Genomic DNA, 24,038 nt, shown 5'->3' with positions numbered 1-24,038 from the left:
AAAGTTCGAGAGCCCTTTTTGAAGATTGGCACCACATTTGCCTTACGCCAGTCCCTCGGCACAATACCTGTAAACAAAGAATCACGGAATATTTCATACAAGGGTAGAGAAATTACAGAACTGAGTTCCCTAAGAACTCTGGGGTGTAATCCATCAGGCCCTGGAGCTTTGGTTACATTGAGTTTGTTTAATTTATCTTGGACCATATCTATAGTAAACGAGTTTAGTACATTACATGTGTTAGCAGCACTGGCCCCACCCACCTCAGTACTGGCCCCACACACAACAGCTCCATCCTTTTCTTTTGTATATACAGAACTGAAGAACCCATTAAGTAACTCAGCTTTCTCCTGATCCCCAGTTATTAATTCCCCGTCACCAGTATTTAGGGGTCCTACATGCTCTGTCCTTGTTTTTTTTGCATTAATATATTTGAAGAATATATATTTGCTGGTAGAGAAGTATTTACTGTTGTACTGGTTTGGCATTACCTAGGGCATACACGTTAATGGGTGTTTGCAGGGCAGTTTCTAGGCATTTTGGCAACAGGGCGAATCTTGATAAAAGCGCCCCCCTCCCCCTTTATTAAGATTCGGGTTCTACTGAATACAAAAACATCATTCAGTGACCCACAGGTTACATCTTCTTTGATCTGAGGCGTCACTTTCCTTTTCCTCTCAATCCGGTCCAGGCTTCCATGACGGTTTCTTGCAGCTACAATTCATCTCTTCTGAACCTGCCAGACAAACATCTCAGGCTCCGCACTTATCCAGCAACTTCCTTTCCCTTTCACACCTATAAGGTCCCAAACTGAAGAATTCTGCTGCTTGGTGCAGTAAAGTCTGCATGGTGTGACCTCCATTACACTGACATACAGAATGCTGGTAGAGCTGTGAGACCTCCATTACACTGACATACAGGATGCTGGGAGAGCTGTGTGACCTCCATTACACTGACATACAGGATGCTAGGAGAGCTGTGTGACCTCCATTACACTGACATACAGGATGCTAGGAGAGCTGTGTGACCTCCATTACACTGACATACAGGGTGCTGGGAGAGCTGTGTGACCTCCATTATACACTGACATACAGGATGCTGGGAGAGCTGTGTTACTTCCATTACACTGACATACAGGATGCTGGAAAAGCTGTGTGACCTCCATTACACTGACATACAGGATGCTGGGAGAGCTGTGTGACCTCGATTATACACTGACATACAGGATGCTGGGGAAGCTGTGAGACCTCCATTAAACACTGACATACAGGATGCTGGGAAAGCTGTGTGACCTCCATTACACTGACATACATGATGCTGGGAGAGCTGTGTGACCTCCATTACACTGACATACAGGATGCTGGGAGAGCCGTGTGACATCCATTATACACTGACATACAGGATGCTGGGAAAGCTGTGTGACCTCTATTACACTGACATACAGGATGCTGGGAAAGCTGTGTGACCTCCATTACACTAACATACAGGATGCTGGGAGAGCTGTATGACCTCCATTATACACTGACATACAGGATGCTGGGTAAGTTGGGTGACCTCCATTACACTGACATACAGGATGCTGGGAAAGATGGGTGACCATCAGCAACTCACCCTGCTCTTCACCGCTCCTCTTGGTGAGTCCTCCTCTTCTGGCTTCCGGAGCAGGTAGCCAGCCTATAATAAAGAGGCCGCCTGCACAGGAAGCCTCAATGTCTGTGCCCCTGCGCTGTTCCCTTTAGCAGTGCGTGTGTCTTAAAGGCGTACTCACAGCTAAAGGTTTTCCAGGGGATCTAGAACTTAGATTCCAGATCCCCGGGCAAGCCCTGATGATGCGGAGGGTGCGGGCCGGGTACTGCCGCGCGCCTCAGGGCGCCCCGTGCGGTGGCCAGGCTCACTCAGCCCTAGAAACGGCTCTGGGTGTTTGTTACTGAGGCCCCAGTATCAACACTTTATCTGTCAGCACCTTAGGTAGGGCCCGGGAGCTGACAGATTACCTTTAATCTGCTTTAGATTTTATGCTATGGATCTTATGCTGTGAATTTAATCAATATAACTGCACAGCTGATGAAAGAAGAAGTCTGAGGAAATTTTTTATTAAAATATTGTATTGCCCCCCAAAAGTTATACAAATCACCAATATACACTAATTACAGGAAATGCTTATAAAGTGCTTTTTCCCCTGCACTTACTACTGCATCAAGGCTTCACTTCCTGGATGTAGTGGTGATGTCACGACCCGACTCCCAGAGCTGTGCGGCCTGTGGCTGTTGGAGAGGATGATGGCGGGGGGATGATCTTCGCCGGACTTCTCCTTTAAGTATGTGTGAACATACCTTAGAGAATGTACCCCTAAAGAAACGGTAACAATTGTCCACCTGGTAGTTTTAAAGGGGTTATCCAGGTGTAGAAAACATTGCCATTTTCTTCCAGAAACAGCACCAGCTCCATTGAAGTGAACCAAGCTGAATTCTAACATTCTAACCATACACAATGTGGAGACAGGTGTGGTGCTGTTTTTGCAAGGAATTACCTGCATGTTTTCTAATTCTGGATAACCTTTAAAGGACATTATGGTCTACAGCAGATGCTCATTGTCAACTGTTAACTGGAAGAGGGTGTTTAGTGACATGGATACGATCACCAGTAATAATCTTAATGAAAATGATTCAAATGACTTTGCCCGAGCCTCCCACATACTCTGGAACTCACTACCCCGACACATCCGGCTCTCACCCACCATCAAGTCCTTCAAAAGTAACCTGAAAACCCATCTCTTCAAACAAGGCTACAACCTATAATAATTCTGCATCACACTTGACTAGGCTGCACTTTACCTCCTGTTTTTCTCCCCGTACCTTATAGATTGTAAGCCCTCGCAGGCAGGGTCCTCTTCCCCCATGTATCAGTCTGTTTTTTGCCTTCATGTAATATGTTTTGATCTTGTATTCTGCTTGTTACCCCTATCTATTGTATAGCGCTCTGGAATTTAGGGCGCTTTATAAATAAATAATAATAATAATAATAATAATAATAATAATAATAATAATTAAGTGGACTATACCTATTTACTTGTATAATTTTAATCCCTCATAAATTCAACAATTCAGTATATAACTGCGAAATAAGAAAATAAAAGCACAGGGGGATTCTGTACATTGTCCTTTTATTGAAAAACATTTGGAAGATTCATAAAGTGCATACAGCTCTTTGTACATTAGTGGCACAATATGCAGAAAAGGCAAGGGCTCTTTTTAGGGATTTTCCTTCACATTATACTATGTCTTATAATCAGAAATTGTAACACTTTCCCTTTCCTTTATCACAAATTAATCATAACAATATTGCTTATCGGAACTAGTACAATAAGTTTTTCCATCATAGAAAGGAATGCCTGATCATAGGATATGCCATCAGTTCTGTCAGATAAGCACTATGGCTACCTTACAGAATTTTTCTTGCATAGTAACTACTATCCCCCTGCTATACAGGGAACTAAAACACAGACCCTTTCACTTCAATGGTGCGGTGATGCAATTCATTGCACAAAGGTTGACTAGTGGCGCCATGCAGGTCCTGTTGTTTTCCAGATTCAGAGATTCCACCATTGATCAGACAGTAATGACTTAAGGCCCTATTCCACCAACAGATCTGACAACAGATTATCTGCCAAAGATTTACAGCCAAACCCAGGAGTGGATTTGAAAAGAGGAGAAATCCAGTCTTTCCTTTATGACCTGTTCTCTGTTAATAGTCTGTTCCTGGGTTTGGCTTCACATCTTTGGCAGATAATCTGTCGTCAGATCTGTTGGTGGAATAGGGCCTTTATTCTAGTGATACGCCATAACAGTATATGATGGAAATACTTCAACAATGCCATCAATAGTTATCTGTCATACAGCTAACATTTTTCTAAGGCACATTAAAAAAACAAAAACGTCATTGTCTTTTAGTACATTTTTAGAAGCATGTGAAGTTAGGAAATCATAAATCTAGTGTTTAGGACATCGGAAGACTGTTCTGTTGGGGTGAGCTGGAGAACATGAACATATCTACATGACAAGTGACCTAAGTGACACATCTTACTATAATGGACTGCTGTAATGCAGCTCTCTTTGTTCCTGATGCAAATGGGGATTGAATCAATATGTAGACGCCATGCAAAGTGACCCTGACTTTTTTTTTTCGAGAAGATATGTTTCCTACCCAGTATGTAGCTTCTATCCTTACGTATCCAATCATTTCAGTGACAATTAATAGTAGACAAGTATAGTAGATACATTCTGAGAACACTGTTAAACATTCACAGTAGAGAGGCCATGTCCTGTATCCAGGGCACCATCCTGGCGGAATATTTCTTGGCACAGTTTACAATAGTGTTTCTCCAGTCTCCATCTCTCAAAATCCAGATTCATTCACTTGCGTTGACCATCAAGGGTAAATAATTCCAGGCTACAACTTTTATCACTGGACTCTATAATATGAAAAGTTGATGTTCCAATGAGTATAGTGTAACAACATAAGGTCTTTTTTTTACATTTCTTTTCCATTAAACCCAGTTTTAGTGTAAGAACTTATTTATACATCCTTTAGAATTAACGTGACACCAAATCCTCTTCTCATCATGTCAGTCCAGTGTTCATTCTTTGCCTTTATACATCTCTGTACTGTACGTTTCCTCTCATAAGGCACATGCATTTAACCAATGGTTTCATGTTAGAACTAGAACTGTTTTCCATTTATTTGTGCTTTAGGACTTCTTCATTTCCCACTCCTGAAATAGAACAATAGAACATTAGATTCCGATGAATTGATGCAGTCTTTTAGAATAGCCCTGAACCTATTACTGTATTCACACTGATGATATCAAAATTTAATTAAGTTTTTATGCAAACAATCACCATGCATTCTATAGAAAAGCAATGCTATCAGAATGAGATGTGAAGGATATACCATGCAATGTATGAAATACGCTAACCAACTTCCATAGGTGACAAACTTGCCACGACCCCTTTTGCACCAGTACAGGTCCACAATGCATTCAAATAAGTGGACGGTCACAAAATACACGACTGGGTCCATTCTATAAGAGCAAGGGCCCCATTACACCAAGGATAAACATTTGGTGTAATATGTCATGTTAAAAAGGTAACAATCAGCAATGTGGGCTGATCATTGTCTTACAACATGTTGAATCAAAATGATAACAATAGCAACGGTATGCTGCCTGTCTCCAGGGCCGTATTATTAGCAGCTGCTGCCCAAGGCACTAAACCTGTACAGGCCCCCCCAGCTTTACTCACCAATTAGCATTAGGATTGGTCGATTGGTAGGTAATATCTCCAGGCATCATATTTAACACTGCCATACCAGACCTAATCAGTACCACCATACCAGACCTGAACAATACTGCCATACCAGCCAGACATGACCAATACCACCATACTGTGACTGGATAACATCGCCATACCAGACCTGACCAATATCACCATAACCCCCACATCACCACCACCACCTCTCAAAAAGACACCAGATTTACTGGCAAGTATGAAGAGGTGGTGGGAGACTAGAAAAATAAAAACAAAAAAAAGTTGTTTTCTTCCCCCTGCTCCTTGGTGCTGCCCTAGGCACCAGACCACGGGTGCCTAGTGGTAAATACAGCCCTGACTGTCTCTCTGTGTAACAGGAGCAGCGGCTACAGTCTGCTGCTTTCTTTAATGGGCCACCCAGACAATCTAAGGACTGTCAGGGCAGCCTCCCTTGCTCCTTCCCGCTTGCGGTCTGTGTGTGTAATAGCACAGACAATGAACACGGAGCTAAGAGCTGTTCTTTGTTATCTGCTGTCCACTCTTTGAATGTCTATAATAAAGAGGCCATGACCTCTGACTCAAGTTTCTAATTCCTATATTACAATATGACTGGGTTATTTGATGGCCAAAATGTTAAGTGTTTTAAATATATCAGTATATGAAAAAGGGACCTATTCATATTTGCAAAAAAATGAAGTCAGGTTTATTGGCTTCTTTCTTACATAACTTATGTGCTGTGTTGCATGTGGAGCCCTAAGCCAATACCGACCAGAATATACTGTATTAACACAATAATAAGGGGCACGCCATGTTTTTAGTTACTGATATGGTAAAGGGAACGGACAACATTGTAGTTGGAACATAACTAACCTTGGCTTTTTGAAGCACCTTTCCTTTGTTGGTTGTCACTATGGATGGGGCTCTATGTCTCAACTCTGCCGCACTGTTGACAGGCACAGGACGCTCACTTTCTTGTTGGGGTTTTGGTGGCTGCAGAAACAAAAAATCAATATTCATCATATTAATCACAGTCAAATTACACAAAAAGTTGAGGCTTAGTATAGGAATGCGTTCTTTACAGCAAGTGTAGAACTGTTCGCTGCTAAATGTTAAAGTAAATGTATCACTTCCTTTACTTACATTTTTTTTAGACTATATGAAACATAACATTTAAAATACAATGGTCCCTCAACTTCAAATGGCTTCAGTAATGAAACCCTCAGTATTATTGAAGTACGCATGTTAAATGGTTGTCTAGTAGTGCCTCTTTACAATATAGTACAGGATTGCTCTTTTGGACACAGGTAATGAGGGTTCCATTTCAGGTGTGAGTGTTTTCTGTTCAGGACCCTAAAGAAACCCCTGTTACCTACATCAAAAGTGATAAACAGTCTCCAGCAGCTTTCTCACTTTTATGAGTGAGAACTTGCTTTATCCTTGATTCGTTTTTCCTAGAGTTCAAGTCTCCAGATATAATAGTTTCACCAATGCAATGGTTCTCCTAGAACCAATTAATATTGTAACGTGTGGGACCACTGTACTGTACTTACTGGATTTTCTGCTTTTCCTGTCACTGCCAACCCAAGTGATGGACCTCCAGCCAGTGACTTCTTTAGATTCTCCTTCACTTCTGTAAGTTGCAGCTCCAAATCTACACGGCTCTTTTCATTTTCCTTACACTGTTCTTCTGATGAGGCCAGCCTTGTCTCCAGATCCTGCTGCTGCTTCCCTGAACACAAAGAGTAAATGTGAATGAAATAGTCATAATAGAAAAGTTATATGGTGATGCTGTGCTGTCCCACCACGAGTGTTGCTATTGGTTACACCCTTCGCAAAAGTCTGCACTTATAAGAGTTAGTGGTGATGTAGCAGTACCAGAGTTTCGCCACTAGATGTCGTTGTTACTAATGTTTATGTCCAGATATTGCACAGATGTAGGAACTAAAGGGTTATTGTTTTTCTTATGTACCACATGGATCTGTAGGCCAATGAGAGTTCTTTCCCTTTCTAACCTATCATCTCTCTCTTGTATTTTACACACGCACTCTTCACCCACTCACAGCACAGTTTACATATGCTGTAGGAAGGAAGTCACATGGGTAAATGAAGTGTAGGGTCTTTTTGCTTTAGATTCTGTAGAGGAAGGACGCAAGCTAGGACGCTCCCTACAGCAGTCAAGTTGGGCCCTGGCTCCTGCCAGGTCCCCAGTCCAGAGTTGTAGCCTAGACGCTGAGCAGAGTACATGTAAATGCGAGACCTAGACACAGCCTCAAGCAACTCTACTACACACTATGCAGTGTTAAGCTACTATTAGAGAGGACAAGTCAGGGATCATCTCAACCCACGCCGTGGACAAGAAGAAAACAGTGCAGGACAGTATCCACAAGAAGTAAAGGAACTGATCCGAATAGAGCAAAGTTGCTAGAAGACTAAGCACTCTATCTCGCAGCACGGGTGTAATCAGAGAACTCTGACCACTCTGCTGATCCCAGGTAACAAGGTCTGGGGCTTGCATCACCATCTTGGACAGGTCACCCGACACTGTTGGGCAATAGGTGGTTCAAAGACCAAAGAGTCAAAATATGGGTTTCTCTCTACTTTCAAGTATTCTACTTATTCTACCTCTAAAGTTCTGGCACAGCACAGTACTACTTGGGTTGGGACTCTCTCAACATCCTCCTCTGTACTCTTCTGATCCTTTTCTACCTCTCAGCACGCAACCCAGCCAGCACGGCTGTATCACTCTTTCAACTCTCAGTACAGAACTGTTCTTGTCTCAAGTACAAAGTAACTTATTAAGATGAAAATATAATGTGTTGCCCTGTATCAAGTATCTTCACAGTAAACAAGATTATATTTATTCTAATGGGACAAGAACCTACACAGCAATCACACTTCTCTTGGGTTATCTCCCCTTTCTGTGGGTGGCAGTGACAATAGTCTGGGTGGGTCATTACTCCACTCTGGACCATTGTGATAATTGCTCAAGGGACCCCTGAACAGCACGGCAGCTTACTGTCCACAGGGGAAAAAAAGGTATAGCAAGCCCACTTAAAATAAAGCAGGTGTGCCACCATATGTGTGCCCAACCGACACTGGCATCACGACAAACCACCAACAGGCAGGGCTATATCTCACCACCGCCACCGCCAACGACCGCTGCATCAGTGGAGTCACGCTGTTCCAGCTAACCAGTGACCGGCCGTCTGTCACTGCTCACCGCTACGGCAGAACCCGTGTGGTAAGCTCTCACCACAATACCCACAACCCACAAGTAAAAGGGTTGCCCAATCATTGAGCCACATGAAAGGCTTATCAAACCTGGTACATCGGTGACCGCATTGAGCATGGGTCTGCTTGTATATAAGGACCCTTAGGTCTTCCTGAATCATGACTGCATTGTTCAGTCTTTATGTTCACCCTATGGCAAATTCGAAGTGTATACAGAGAACCCATTGCAGAAATACGGAACTCAGCTGCAGCACGTCTGCACATGGATTAGCCTTATTTTCTGAGCATGTGAATGGGATATAAAATACCCCATTCACATGCATTACCAATGGAACAATAAGTTCTTTTGCTAGCCTAGATTCCTTTCACACAAGAAATCAAAGCCCTGGAATGTTCCACAGAGGGTATTGTAACGTATTGTGGCGCCTTTGTTATAAATACAATTGGAATTCCTACATATAAAGCTTTGTGTCACATGTTACTTTACCTGTGCTATTTTTTAACATCTCCTTCAGTTCTCTTCTTTCTTTCCTCAGTGCTACCAACTTGTTTCTGATTACTTCTTTCTCCTTTTCCAGACGTTCCTTCTCTTTCACAAACTTCCGTGCATCCTCCTCAGCTCTGGTTTTACCATATTTGTACTGGTTGGCATCTGAAATAGAGTGTATTTGGGAATGTCTTTGTCATTGTGGCATACAAGGCATGTGAGAGAATGACACACCAATAGAGATGAGCGAACCGGGTTCGGGTTTAAGTCCATTCGAACCCGAACGATCGGCATTTGATTAGCGGTGGCTGCTGAACTTGGATAAAGCTCTAAGGTTGTCTGGAAAACATGGATACAGCCAATGACTATATCCATGATTTCCACATAGTCTTAGGGCTTTATCCAACTTCAGCAGCCACCACTAATCAAATGCCGAATGCTCGGGTTCGAATGGACGTGAGCATGCTCGAGGTTCGCTCATCTCTACACACCAACCATTATGACGGAGTGGGTGGTGGATAATAAAAAATATGTGGATTGAGTTAAGGTCCTATTACACAAAACGATTATAGGCCGTACTTTGCCGATTAGTGGCCGTTCTGGCCAATAATTGTTTAATGTATTAGGACATTATGAAAGACCATGATCAGCCGACATGCACAGTGTTGACTGATCGTGATCTTTCAACATGTTGAAACAGCCCATTCATGTCAGTGACAGTCTGCTGTGCATCGCTCCGCGTAACAGGAGCAGCGGCAACAGAACACCATTGATTTCAATGGACAGACTGAAGGATTTAAGGATCAACTGGCCAGCTGTAAGGTCACACACCCGGCTGATAAATTGACCGCTCAGCTAATCAGTGACTGGCTGAGCAGATAGTCAATTATCAGGGCCATGGCTTTGCAGCTGGAGGAGCTGGGTACATGCCCTACCCGAATTCCAGACTAAAATGACAGCTAGCGGCTATCAGTGAGACCCGGGAGCAGCAATATGGAGGCACAGGGATGGTAAGTATACTTTGTTTATTATGTTTCTCCACCCCTCTTCCTCTTTTTTTTTTTTTATTTCACAGGACTACTCTTTTAACTGCAAACTGAGTATTTAACAGCATTAAAAAATAAATCCACAGCAGTTTTTGATGCAGTCTTTGTGCCAAAGCCATAAGTGGATCTAACAGCAATAATAAAGATCTTTCCTTTATTATTACCATAATCTTTGGTTCCACTTCTTGCTTTGGCCAAACGGCTGGAAAACACTTTGATACTTTTAAGATCTATCTAATTAGGGGATATCCTGGAGGGAAAAATGCTTCTAAATCAACTGGTGCCAGTTATACTGATTCGATTATAATTCCTATTTTAGTACTTCCAGACCAGTACTTATCAGCCGCCGTATGCCCTGGTGAAAGTTGTGAAGTTCATTCCTGTCTGACACAGTGTTCCCTACAGCAGTGCTTCTCGAATCCAGTCCTCAGGCCTCACCAACAGGTCATGTTTTGAGGAGCTCCTTAGTAAGTCACAGGTGATATAATTATACTCAGTGCATCAGGTATTAGCACAGGTGTCCTTTGTATGGGATAGCCTTAAAACTTGACCTGTTGGTGAGGCCTGAGGACTGGAATTGAGAAGCACTGCCCTACATCCACCTCTTTCTTTGCCAGGAAGTGTCCAGGGGCAAACCCCTGAATAAATCTTTCTTGCTATGGACACTTCCTAACATGGGCAGAGGAGGCAGCAGAGAGCACTGCACTATGTTAAAAAAAAAAAAAAAAACTACACTAACTAATGCATTTTTATGCATCTACCAGCACAAAAAAGTATACTTCCTAGAAATAAGTTGAATGTAGTGACAAACAGACAACATTCTGTCAATGAATGTCAATGGGCCTGTGGTGGGTATGCCATGGTATACTTTTTTGCCGGTATCCTGGCATACTAGTAACATAGAGCAAAAATAAGATGAACGGGGCAAAGAAAAACCCCAATCAATGTTAAATGTCAAGTGTTAAATTGGCCATATGAATGTTTGACTAACACCAAGACCAGTATTTGATATCCCAAACATAATGAACTTGTTGAACTATTGTTGGTTATAGCCAACAGTAAAATCCCATTTACTTTTCCTGCTTTTCAAAAGTAGCAAGATGATTAAATGTTTGGGCTGTGTTCATCCAGTAAAATAGAAGTAAAATAAGTTGATGAAATAAAGAAAATATATGTTAGTGCTACATTACGGTCTATGGAAAAATGTCAGCCTGTGCAATATTTTTAACAATGTGTGCTCAGACAGCTGCTTTTCCAACACACACACACACACACACACACACATATATATATATATATATATATATATATATAAGTATATATATATATATATATATATATGATATATATATATATATATGCGTGAACATAGCCTAATAATGTGCTCTATTGAAGTTATTGAAGTCTATGGCTCACACAATGTCTCACAATGTCTCATGCTCACGCAATGTCATTTTGAGGCCGTAATTATCAAAAGACGGCCATGTTTTGGCATCAAAATGACATCCATCCAGAAAGATGGCTGCAAAACAAACTTTGTTTGAACATAACCTCAAGGGAACTGACCATCAGTGCACACACAATATGGACATAAAAATAATGGTCATCATATACAACCAGTTTTTTTTCCATAAAATGGCTGGTTTTTAACCTGTTTACATATTGCTTTCTTTTCACCCAAAATGACGGCCTTATTTAGCTTTTATTTTACTGTGTGTGAACATAGCCTTAACCCCATAAGGTTGTTGTGTCCACAAGTTTTTTCTCAATTATTGTAACCTACACTACAATTTAGTTTGTTTTCACAAGTTTTTAATGGTCAGTGGTCATTACTATTAAATTTTATGGAGTTTACAATTAAAGATACATCCAAAGGCCAATTAGTCCACCTGAACCAGAATAATGTACCAACAGCCGTCATTGCACTGACTGGCAGCCAAATAGCGAAATGATGAACATATTTTGTCCTCAGATTTTATTTTAAATATTAATAAACAGACATAAAAAAAACGTTGTGGGAACATAGCCTTATAGTGTTTTTTTTTATATTTCACTTTAGACTTTGGAGTAGCAGCCAGATGCAGCATTTGTGTCCAAATAACACTGTAAAAAATGCAGCAAAACACTGAGTAAATCTATCCTTATAGCTCTTACTTGAAGCATGGCGTTTAATTTTAACTTCAGGGTCCAGCTTGCGGGATTTCTCACTACAGGATGAGGCATGGCGTTTTACTTGTGTTCCTCCTTGGGAGCGTTTTGGGTCTTCAATCTGAAAACAATGGTGGATGAAATAAAGTACATTGGCTCCCACTACTGGTCACTATAGAGAATGCAATCAAGTACAATGGAATGGTGGTGGGTATTCTGCAGAAAATGATGTATAACAACCCCAGTATTACCTTTTCATATGCCACATCATCATAGACCTGGGAGTCACTGCTACCACTGTGTGAGGATTTTGCCCACCTGAAAGTAAGGTTCAAAATATCCTGTTAGTATAGCAAACACATTAGACATGAAGCTTTAGCATACACCTGTTTCAGTTCTATTTCACCCTTTGTAACTCACATAAAAGAGTGTCGCACAGCGGTCACTATATTGGCTATTGTTTCCACATCTACATAGTCATAGTGCAGGGCTTCAGGTCTGGTTTTGGACCCTGTTTGAGCAAGTAAAAGACCCAGCCATCGACCCATTTCTTCAGAACAGCTGGCCTGTAAATAACATGAATAGTAAATGTAAGACATTTGCATGTGAGACATGTAATGTATAGCGTAATGGTAATTGCTAATTCTACAAAAATTGTAACCAACTTAATTGATTATGACTGTTCAAATAATGAACAAGCTCATTATTTACCACCTGCTTCTGCAAAATACAGCCGTTTTTTTCCCATCTGTTCACACATACCTCTAACACAGAGATTTCTTGATTTTGACGTAGTATCCGGATAGCAAATGGATGCTTGGGCCCAAAACCTGGTAACACCTCACAGCCACGCAACGCAATAGAATTAACATGAGTCCGGAGATCATTGCGGTCTTTGTGAAAATAAAGAGTCTGTCCCTTTAAGCGGCACCAGCGTTCCTTCCAGCACTGATTCACAAGCACATTCAGGAAGCCTAGCACAGAAAACAGAAAGTACGGCGGAATGTAATGACATTGTGTGTATAGATTGCCTATATCAATATTTTTGTGTGTCAAGTAGCTAAGAATACAGGATGGTAATATTTCGTAGAAAGCTATCAAGAAGTATATTCGTGTTTCTTAAAGGGGTAGTGCGGCGCTCAGCAATTATTCATAGAATAACACACATTACAAAGTTATACAACTTTGTAATGTATGTTATGTCTGTGAATCGCCCCCTTCCCGTGTCCCCCCCACCCCCGCACGTGTACCCGGAAATGTGGTGCGATATACATACCTCACGTGTGTCGACGCCCGTCTACTGTCGATGCAATCTTCGAGAGGCCGGCCGACTCGCTGCAGCCGTCCCGCATGCCAGCCCCCCTCTGCAGCGTCATCAGCTGCTCAGCCGCGATTGGCTGAGCATAACTGTGCTCAGCCAATCGCGGCTGAGCAGCTGATGACGCTGCAGAGGGGGGCCGGCAGAAGCGGGTCGGCCGGCCTCCCGAATATGACGTCTTTGAAGAATATGGCGGACGGGGTCAGTCGATATGGATCAGGTATGTATAGCGCACCACACTTCCGGGTACACGTGCGGGGGTGGGGGGACATGGGAAAGGGGCGCTTCACAGACATAACATACATTACAAAGTTGTATAACTTTGTAATGTGTGTTATTCTGTGAATAATTGCTGAGCGACGCACTACCCCTTTAAGTATGTAGATCACAAAGGATTGTTTACACTGGATACAAGTATAGCAAACATTCAGCTGTGAGACATATTAGATAGTATAGGAGATTTGTCACTGCACACCTTTTTGGAGGTAGGTGCTCTGTGGAAAAGGGTTCCTCAACCCTACATCAGTGCGAGGGAAAAAAACATAGCACTCTGGTAGAAATGCAATTAAGTTTATTTACGAAGAAAATGTGCTTTGTTCCCTAATTCCAACCAATGAACAGAGACAATGGGGGAGATTTATCAAACATGGTCTAAAGTTGCCCCTAGCAACCAATCAGATTCCACCTTTCATTTTCCAAAGAGTCTGTGAGGAATGAAAAGTAGAATATGATTGGTTGCTAGGGGCAACTGAGCCAGATTCACTTTACAGCATGTTTGATAAATTTTCCCCAATACGTATATAGGGTGACAATTTGGTCCTCCCAGACCTTTCTCCAGCCAAAGTCTCTCTGTCTGTAGTAGCAGGATCGTCCTGGGCTGGTGGGCACAGTTCACCAGCCCAGGACAATCCTGCTACTACAAACACCTTTCACCTTTATTGCTTCTCTAACAGAATGCCATGTTTCTTCCCCTCTCGTGAGACATATTAGGTCTGTACAGGTTTTGAACCCCTGGCTATCATAGTGTCCAAATGGTTAGCACCGTTGCTTTGCAACACTGGGGTCCCCAGTGCAAATCTGCCTACGGTGCCTTCACACACACCGGATCCACAGCGGATTTCACACTGCAGATTTGCAGCGAAATCTGCTGTGGATCCAGTGTCAGTGCATACCTACGAGAATACATAGTCTCAGTGGGATTAACATCCTGCTGCGTGTATGTACGTTAACCTCCCCCCCGGCGCCCAGAACATACATCACCACCTCCCTGCTACGGCTTGCTTTGGGGGTTCCCGGCATCTGCTCGTCCTGCTCAGCCAATCAGTGTGGTTCCCCACCGCAGCCACTGATTGGCTTAGTGGGACGTCCTGCTGAGAACCCCCAAAGCAAGCCGGAGCAGGGAGGAGGTGATGTATGCTCTGACCACCGGGGGGATTAACGTACATACACGTAGCGGGATGTCAATCTCGCTGCGAGTATGTATTCTCATAGAGATGCACTGACACTGTATCCACAGCGGATTTAGCTGTGAGTCTGCAGCGTTAAAGCCACTGTGGATGCGGTGTGTGTGAAGACACCCTAAGGATAATATCTGGTGAAGTTGCATGTTCTTGAATTTGCACAGGTTCCTCCTGGTGCTCTGATTATCTCACCCACTCCAAAAACATACTGATTAGTGAATATGGAACTACAGTCATGGGCAAAAGTTTTGAGAATGATGCAAATATTACTGCAAGACTACTGCTTCAGCTTTTAAAATGGCAATTTGCATATACTCCAGAATGTTATAAAGAGTGATCAGCTTAACAACAATTACTTGCAAAGTCAATATTTGCCTAGAAAATTACCTTTATCCCCCAAAACACATTTCAACATCATTGCAGCCCTGCCTTAAAAGGACCAGCTAACATCGTTTCAGTGATTGCTCCATTAACACAGGTGTGGGTGTTGATTAGAGATGAGCGAACTTTTCAAAAGTTCGTTCCGACTAGACTTCCGGATTTTTTTGAAAAGTTCCATTCGACTGAATTTCGGATTTCTTCGGATTTCATAGTTTAAAGCATCTATATGATACGGGGGTAGTGTATTTGGTTGAATTTAGGGCTCTACATGTCAGTAACATCCTTATCTGTTCAATATCTCAAAGTCAATCTTTTTTTTTTTTTTTTTTTTTTTTAGATTTTAATATTTACCATTACAGGGTCTATGCAGGAAATTCACCATTACAGGGTCTATGCAGGAAAAAGGGTCCAAGTATAGTGCTTGTATATCTGTATAGCACTTTTTTTTTAGAGTTTTATTCTACATACATTCACAAGGTATATATTTGTGCTTCAGGAAAACACCTATGTTGTATACACTCTTCCAAGGGTCCAACTATAGTACTTGTATATCTGTATAACACTTTTTTTAGAGTTTTATTCTACACACATGCACAAGGTATATATTTGTGCCTCAGGAAAACACCTATGTCATATACACTCTTCCAAGGGTCCAACTATAGTACTTGTATATCTGTATAGCATGTTTTTGTTCTGTGCACCCTTTGCTCTCCTATGCCTAATCTATCTACCTATCTATCTTTCGCCCTCTCTATTTTTCTCTCTCAATCACTATATGTTTCTCCTCTCCGCTTTCATAATAATATTTTTGTCTTTGCTCTTGTGCAGCAGTGCAGTAGTGGCAGCGTTTTGTCACTGACGAGCTCTGTGCACTGCTAACAGTCTCCTTCCTCTCTCTCTGCAGACTGTGTCGTGCTGTCATGTGATCGCTCCTCTTAAAGCAATACCGACGTCACACAGGGGGTGGGCTAGTGCAAGGTCCCTGCTGATTGGATGTGTTCCGGGCATCATGGGAATGCGCTTTTCCCACCCACAACACTTCCTGCTTTCTAAAATGGTGGCTGCCATTTTAGAAAGCAAGAAAAAAAAAATTTCGGAGCGGACTTCCAAAAATCCGAATCCGACCGGACTCGGACTTTTGGAAAAATCTGAACCGGATCCCATACTGGCCGAACCGGTTCGCTCATCTCTAGTGTTGATGAGGACAGGGCTGGAGATCAATCTGTCATGATTAAGTAAGAATGACACCACTGGACACTTTAAAAGGAGGCTGCTGCTTGGCATCATTGTTTCTCTTCTGTTAACCATGGTTGTCTCTAAAGAAACATGTGCAGTCATCATTGCATTGCACAAAAATGCCATAACAGGGAAGAGCATCGCAGCTAGAAAGATTGCACCTCAGTCAACAATCTATCGACAATCTATCATCAAGAACTTCAAGGTTCCAGGGCGCCCAAGAAAGACCAGCAAGCACCAGGACTGTCTCTTAAAATTGTTTCAGCTGCGGGATCGGGCTACCAGCAGTGCAGAGCTTGCTCAGGAATGGCAGCAGGCAGGTGTGAGTGCATCTGGGTCTGGGTGAGTGCCTGGTCTCAAGGAGGGCAGCAAAGAAGCCACTTCTCTTCAGAAAAAACATCAGGGACAGACTGATATTCTGCAAAAAGTACAGGAAATGGACTGCTGAGGGTTATGATGAATCCCCGTTCCGATTGTTTGGGACATCTGGAAAACAGCCTATTCGGAGAAGACGAGGTGAGCGCTACCACCAGTCTTGTCTCATGCCAACTGTAAAGCATCCTAAAACCATTTATGTGTGGGGTTGGTTCTCAGCCAAGGGAATCGGCTCTCTCACAGTCTTGCTTAAAAACACAGCCATGAATAAAGAATGGTACCAGAATGTCCTCCAAGAGCAACTTCTCCCAACCGTCCAAGAGCAGTTTGGCGATCAACAATGCCTTTTCCAGCATGATGGAGCACCTTGCCATAAAGCAAAGGTGATAACTAAATGGCTCAGGGAACAAAACATAGAGATTTTGGGTCCTTGGCCTGGAAACTCCCCAGATCTTAATCCCATTGAGAACTTGTTGTCAATCATCAAAAGACGAGTGGACAAACAAAAACCAACAAATTCTGACAAAATGCAAGCATTGATTGTGCAAGAATGGACTGCTATCAGTCAGGATTTGGTCCAGAAGTTGATTGAGAGCACGCCAGGGAGAATTGCATAGGTCCTGAAGAAGAAGGGTCAATCGCTTGATCGTCCGGTCAGCCCACAGCAGATAGCCGTGGTCTGCTGCTGTCGCTGCTGTTGCAGATCGCTGCTATCTAGGTAATTTGTTTTTAAACATGTTGAAAGACAACGACAGACAACGTTCGTTCATGTCGGCTGATCATCTTTTCTACTACACAAGATGATTATCAGCCGTAATGGCCGATATCGGCTGAGCATGGCCGATAATTGTTTTGTGTAATAGGGCCTTTAGACTATCAGCCCTTAAGCGGATACGGGGCCAATGTGGTCTTTCAATATTTCATAAAGCTGTAAGACAACAGCATATGATATCATCCTATGAACGGCTTCATTGTACACATGTATGCAGTGGATATCCATTACACAAGCTGAGTGTGTACAGGTCAGTACTGTTTATTGGTATATTGCCACTTACCACAGCAGGGGACGTCTTCATCTGTAGATGAGGTATGCTGCTCCTCAGCTGACTGCTTCTTTTTAGAGAAACTTATTATTCTTGTAATTTTCTTCCCTGCAGCTCGGCTCATAGAACCTTTCAGTTCTGCCAGACCCGTCCTACGACACTTTGCTAGAACAAAAATAAATCCTTATTATTGTTTTCTACAGTACCAACAAAATATTCTAATTTAATTTTCTATACAATATGACAGTGAAACAATTTGAATTCTTTTAGCTTACAACTTCTGATTTAACAATAATTAGATGTTAATACATTGGAATATACAGACATTTTTAATTGAAATTTGCATACTGTGATCCCAAAATAATAACTTTGGAAAGGTCATAGAATCTATATTGGGGTAAGAGAACTCACCATTGTCTCTGTTCTCTTTCCCACTACTGGGGGAGCTGTTTTCTCCATTGGCCGCACTGTCCGAATCAGATGTTTTCTCATGGGATAGCCTCTGTGGACAAGTGTGTTCAAATAATTAAAGTGGTAATAACTGGCAATTTTCTGGTAATAACGTAATGAGATGAGAAATAAAAGCAAACAGACAAACAAGAAGCCTAAACATTTTCCTACCCCTCTGCTCACTCCCAGTCCAGAGTCCCTGGTCGAAGTGATGATGTCAATATACAATGTTTGTGGGGCAGCAGCCAATATCTGGCCTCAGTGTTAATGTGGCTAGCAGGACCGGACTGGGAATAAAATTCAGCCCTGGCACTTGAGAGCGTAGAGGTCCACTTGCTGTCTGGTTTATCTTAAACATGCTTTTTTTAGATTTAACCTTACTTGTCCCCTATCCACAGGATCTCTAGATCTGCGCCTGGCTCCTTTTTTATGAATGGAGCTGCCGGTTGGTGTGTGACCTGCAGCTCTATTTATTCATAATGGAGCCGCCAGAAAGAGTCGAGTACTCTCTCCAGCTGCTCCACAGAGAATGAATGGAGCTGCAAGTCACAAGCCGATCTGCAGCTCCATTCATAACAAAGGAGTCAGGGCACCAATCTAGAGATCCTTGGAAGGGAACGGAGGTCGAAATCTCATACTTGTCCCTTATACTGTGGATAGAGGACAAGTGAGCTTAAACGGGAAAACCCCTTTGGGGTGTGTTCACACTTAGAATTTGCAGCGGATTTCATGCTGCGAGTTTCACCAGTACCACTATGGTCTAATGGTCAAAATTCACTATGTGTGAATGCCCCCCTGATGATTTTTGTCAAAGTGTTTTTTTTTTTTGTGTGTGTTTTTGCACAATTTTAAATAGGGTGTTTCTGTCAAAATAGACTGATAAGCTATCCACAAGATAGGTCATCAATTTCTGATCAGAACCTGTTCATTTAAGTGGGAGCTAAGGTGAGGTTACTGGTCGCTACTAGCGATGAACACGACTCGAGCATGCTCAAGAGTGATGGCTCGCCATTTGAATACAGGCTGCTGAAGAATTTGGTTGCAGCTCTAGAGAGTCCTGGAAAACATGGATACAGTTTATTATGATATGACAAGCTATCACATTTTGTCATAGGTATGATATATTGTGGGTGTTTATTAACTATTTATAAGCCAATGGGAGGAAAATGCATGTTTATGGGTTCACACTATGTATATTTGAGGCTGTATTTGTGAGGCTGTATAGCAACCAAAACCAGGAGTGGATTGAAAACACAGAAAGGATCTGTTCACATAATGTTGTAATTGAGTGGACGGCCATCATTTAATGGCAAATATTTGCTGTTATTTTAAAACAACGGCTGTGGTATTGAAATAATGGCCGTTATTTACTGTTATATGGCGGCCATCCACTCAATTTCAACATTGTGTGAACAGATCCTTTCTGTGTTTTCAATCCACTCCTGGTTTTGGTTGCTATGAGGACCTGACATGAGGACCAAATACTGCCTGAAATATACATAGTGTGAACCCAGCCTAAGTATGTAAGTGGCACGTGCATGGTGCATTAAAAAAAAGCATTAAAGCGAAAGTACCATCAGGTACATGTTTTTTTCTTTTTCCATTTACATTAGCCGGCGAAGTTTTTTATATTGGTGGCACAGTCCTATTTTTTTTTTTGTTTGTTTATGAACACGCTCTACCTCGTTCTTTTGCCCCGAGGTTCTTTTGCCCCTGGAGATTTACCCGCCACCCCCCAGGGTGATGATTTCCCTTCCCCTCTGTGGCGTGGCTCCATTATAATCAATGAAGCCACGTCACAGAAGGGAGGGCATATGGTCACACTGGGGGGGGGGGCGCACAACTTTTAAAAAAAAGGACAAGACGGAAGGGTGCTTACATATCAGCCCCGTCCAAACTACAAAGTAAATGAGGCTGGAAGCAGCTTGTCCTTGTGTAGAGGCAGCAACTAAAGATGAGTGTGACTGGAGCATGCTTGAGTGCGATCCCTTGGTATTTGAATATTGGTGAAATTGATTAAATTGATTGCAGCCCTAGGGAGTCCTGGACAACATGGATACAATCTATGGCCTACTCTACCGATCAGACACTGATGGGACTATACTGTGGATGGCTCATCAGTCAATAGGCTTAAAAATAATAAATAAACACCCATAATATATCATATACCTACAGCATGCTGCATTGTGAAAAAACACCATCGACCCAACAAATCTATTACAAAATGTGATAGCATATCACTGGTAAATATATATGCCTTTTTACAGGGCCAAGATACAGGGCCCTCCTTACACTGGTGTTACTAGGCTGCTGATGATTGTTTTTTACCTGGCTGGTTATGAAAAAAGAGGGGGACCTCTTACGGAGACATAGCTCTCTTACATACAATAAATCACAACCCTCAAAAAAAAAAATTTAAAGGGGTTGTCCGGCGATAAAAAATTATTCACAGAATAACACACATTACAAAGTTAGACAACTTTGTAATGTATGTTATGTCTGTGAATGGCCCCCTTCCCCGTGTTTCCCCCCACCCACGCTAGACCCGGAAGTGTGGTGCATTATACTCACCGCATCTCGTGTCGTCCACAGTCTCCGATCGTCAGCAGTGACGTCTTCTTCGGGAGGCCAGCGGATCTTCCCGAGTGCCGGCCGCCCTCTGCAGCGTCATCCGAAGCTCAGCCGCGATTGGCTGAGCATAACTGTGGTCAGCCAATCGCGGCTGAGCGGCTGATGACGTGGCCGCGTCATCAGCCGCTCAGCCGCGATTGGCTGAGCACAGTTATGCTCAGCCAATCGCGGCTGAGCTTCGGATGACGCTGCAGAGGGCGGCCGGCACTCGGGAAGATCCGCTGGCCTCCCGAAGAAGACGTCACTGCTGAGGATCGGAGACCGTGGTCGGCACGTGACAGGTAATGTATAGCGCACCACACTTCCGGGTACACGGGTGGGGGTGGTGGGACACGGGGAAGGGGGCCATTCACAGACATAACATACATTACAAAGTTGTATAACTTTGTAATGTGTGTTATTCTGTGAATAATTTTTTATCGCCGGACAACCCCTTTAATCTTTAAACTTAACTATATAACATGGTATAAAAGTGTAGCAACACCTGTGTTATATTGTTGGGCTATCTATGGGATATGTAACATGGTAATTTATTGTAAGCTGCTGCACAGTACATTGTATGTGTATTAAAGATAGTTGGTTGTTAATAAAGCTACTTCAGTAAAAAAAAAAAAAAGTAATTGTCCAATCACGCAGTCTTAAGATTTGCATTGGCTGGTGACCAACTGCCACCATGACTGGAGCTGTAACCAAGTCTTGTGGCATCTTGTGGTTTCTGGGGAGCAATTTTCTGCCCATTTCTCCTGTCACAGACGCCTGATGGGCGGCACAGCTCCCCGCTACATCCCAGAACCTCTACTGGTAAGTGTTACTGGTGCACACAGCACAGCGGAGAGGAACACTGATCATGTGGGGAGAATGGTCATGTTAGGGGGCCATGTAACTAGCTGACATTTATCAGCTTTATCTGTACAGGACATAGGGGACATTAGTAATGGCAGCCATGGAGATCTGTAAGAAAAAATGTCATCTCCAAGACACGGCCATATAACATTACAGGTTACAGGCTGCTGCCATTTAGATCATACATAGCTTTGTAATCTGGACCATAGAGGAATATGGGGTTGTCTGCAGCCTTCTCTATGACAGATTGTGCTGCTCTACACATACTGGATATTAGAACGTATAGGGGTAGATTTATCAAGCAGTCTTACAGTAGCAATGTTCTTTGTTGCCCATAGCAACCAATTACAGCTTAGCTTCAAAGTTTTCATGAGCTCTAGTGAAATGAAAGCTGAGTTGTGATTGGTTGCTATGGGCTACAGAGGTCCGAATTAGGGGGCTGTTCCGGGCCAGGGCTAGGAAGGGAGTTGGGACAGTCCGCATTAGGGGTCTGGGAAGGGGGTCTGGAGGGTCTGTTAGGGGGCTGGGGTGGGCCTGGGCTGGGAAGGGTGCTGGAAGGATCCGTGCTAGAGGACTGGGGCGGGCCTAGGCTGGGAGGAAGAGGAGAAAAAGAAGAAGAAGAAGAAGAGGAGAAGTAGAAGAAGAGGAGCAAGATGAGAAAGAGGACTATGATGGGCCTGGGCTGGGAAGGGCGCCGGGAGGGTCTGCGTTAGGGGGCCGGGGAGGGCCTGGGCTGGTAAGGGCACTGAGGGGGGGGGGTCCACGTTAGGGGGCTGGGGTGGGCCTGGGCTGGTAAGGGCGCAGAGAGGGTCCGCGTTAGGGGGACGAGACAGGCTTGGGCTGGGAAAGGCGTCGGGAGGGTCTGTGTTAGGGGGCTGGGGTGGGCCTGGGCTGGGAAGAAGAGGAGAAGAAGAATATTAGGAGAAGAAGAAGAAGAGGAGAAAGAAGACTGGGGTGGGCCTGGGCTCAGAAGCGCTGCGGGAGGGTCCCCGTTAGGGGGCTGGGGCGGGCCTGGGCTGGAAAGGGCGCCGGGAGGGTCTGTTTTAGTGGGCTAAGGCAAGCCTGGGCTGGGAAGGGCACTGAGGGGGTCAGTTTTAGGGGGCTGGAGCAGCCCTGGGCTGGAAAGAAGAGTAGAAGAAGAGAAACAGAAGAAGTAAAAGAAGAGGAAGAAGAAGACTGGCACGGGCCTGGGCTGGGAAGGGTACCGGGAGGGTCCGCGTTAGGGGGCTGGGTCGGGCCTGGGCTGGGTAGGGTGCCGGGAGGGTCCGCGTTAGCAAAGGACAGGTAAATTAAGGGTTGGGATGGGTAATCGGGCTAGGGTGGAGGGGCTCCCTCATGGTGCCTTCACCTTGACGTGGTGAGGGAGCTTGCGTGCTTTGGTGAACCATTGAGCTAAGCTGGCGGGAGTAATACTCTTGGCGGGGTCACCCGTGCCAGACAGGTCAATGGGGAGAGGCCAGACTAAGCAAGGCACCTGGAAGAAAGGGCTGGTATTCTAGAAATTGTAAAATTATAAATACATTGGACATATACTATTGACAATACATCTAGCACTCTCACTACACATATCAGTCAGCAGGACACACCACACACATTGCTATTCTCATCTGCTTTTGTTGTTGTTGACTGTTGAATCTTGTAGCAGGCAAGCAGGAGATGGCAGGACCCCTGCACCTAAGATTCCTGTCCATCAATAAGCTGGATCTGACGGACATCTTACTATGTTGTAAGTGCAGGCAGTGTGCAGTGCTGGGGAAAATCAGGGATCAATCTGTTCATGGACTGGCCCACTTAGCACATCGGCTAATCTGGCATTTATAAAGACTAGAGGTGAGCAGCTTTACAGTAAGGTCACTCTTCTTTTATAAAGACCAATCTTCTCCCTAAGCAGCAACCATATAGACCAGGAGAAAGCAGATGGGTGAATATGAGTGTTTTTTTTTTTTATTTCCCCTCCCATCTCCTGCTCCTAGGCATTTTTTTCATAATCCTGGACAACCTATTCAAGTTTAAAGGGGTTTTCCAGTCAAAACGTATTTGTTCCCTATCCACAGGGTGCTGTACCCGTCTCTATCCGGTGGCC

General features: G+C 43.5%; 1 protein-coding gene across 1 annotated transcript in view; it reads right to left on the bottom strand.

Moving 5' to 3' along the window:
• Positions 1-4,180: 4,180 nt before the first annotated feature.
• Positions 4,181-24,038, bottom strand: part of AFAP1L1 (actin filament associated protein 1 like 1) — a 75,390-nt gene continuing 55,532 nt past the window's right edge. The window contains exons 9-18 of the mRNA XM_069955106.1: positions 18,443-18,533; positions 18,044-18,196; positions 12,981-13,192; positions 12,639-12,784; positions 12,470-12,536; positions 12,225-12,339; positions 9,025-9,189; positions 6,857-7,035; positions 6,177-6,296; positions 4,181-4,771 (exon numbers count right to left, since the gene is read on the bottom strand). Of these exons, the coding sequence (XP_069811207.1) occupies positions 4,748-4,771; positions 6,177-6,296; positions 6,857-7,035; positions 9,025-9,189; positions 12,225-12,339; positions 12,470-12,536; positions 12,639-12,784; positions 12,981-13,192; positions 18,044-18,196; positions 18,443-18,533 (1,272 nt within the window). The 3' untranslated portion in view covers positions 4,181-4,747. The remainder of the gene's footprint in view (positions 4,772-6,176; positions 6,297-6,856; positions 7,036-9,024; positions 9,190-12,224; positions 12,340-12,469; positions 12,537-12,638; positions 12,785-12,980; positions 13,193-18,043; positions 18,197-18,442; positions 18,534-24,038) is intronic.

This window comes from Dendropsophus ebraccatus, chromosome 1 (genome assembly GCF_027789765.1).
Source record: "Dendropsophus ebraccatus isolate aDenEbr1 chromosome 1, aDenEbr1.pat, whole genome shotgun sequence".
Lineage (NCBI taxonomy): Eukaryota > Metazoa > Chordata > Amphibia > Anura > Hylidae > Dendropsophus > Dendropsophus ebraccatus.
Note: the sequence above shows the minus strand (reverse complement) of the source record. Positions and strands in the feature narration are given on the sequence as shown.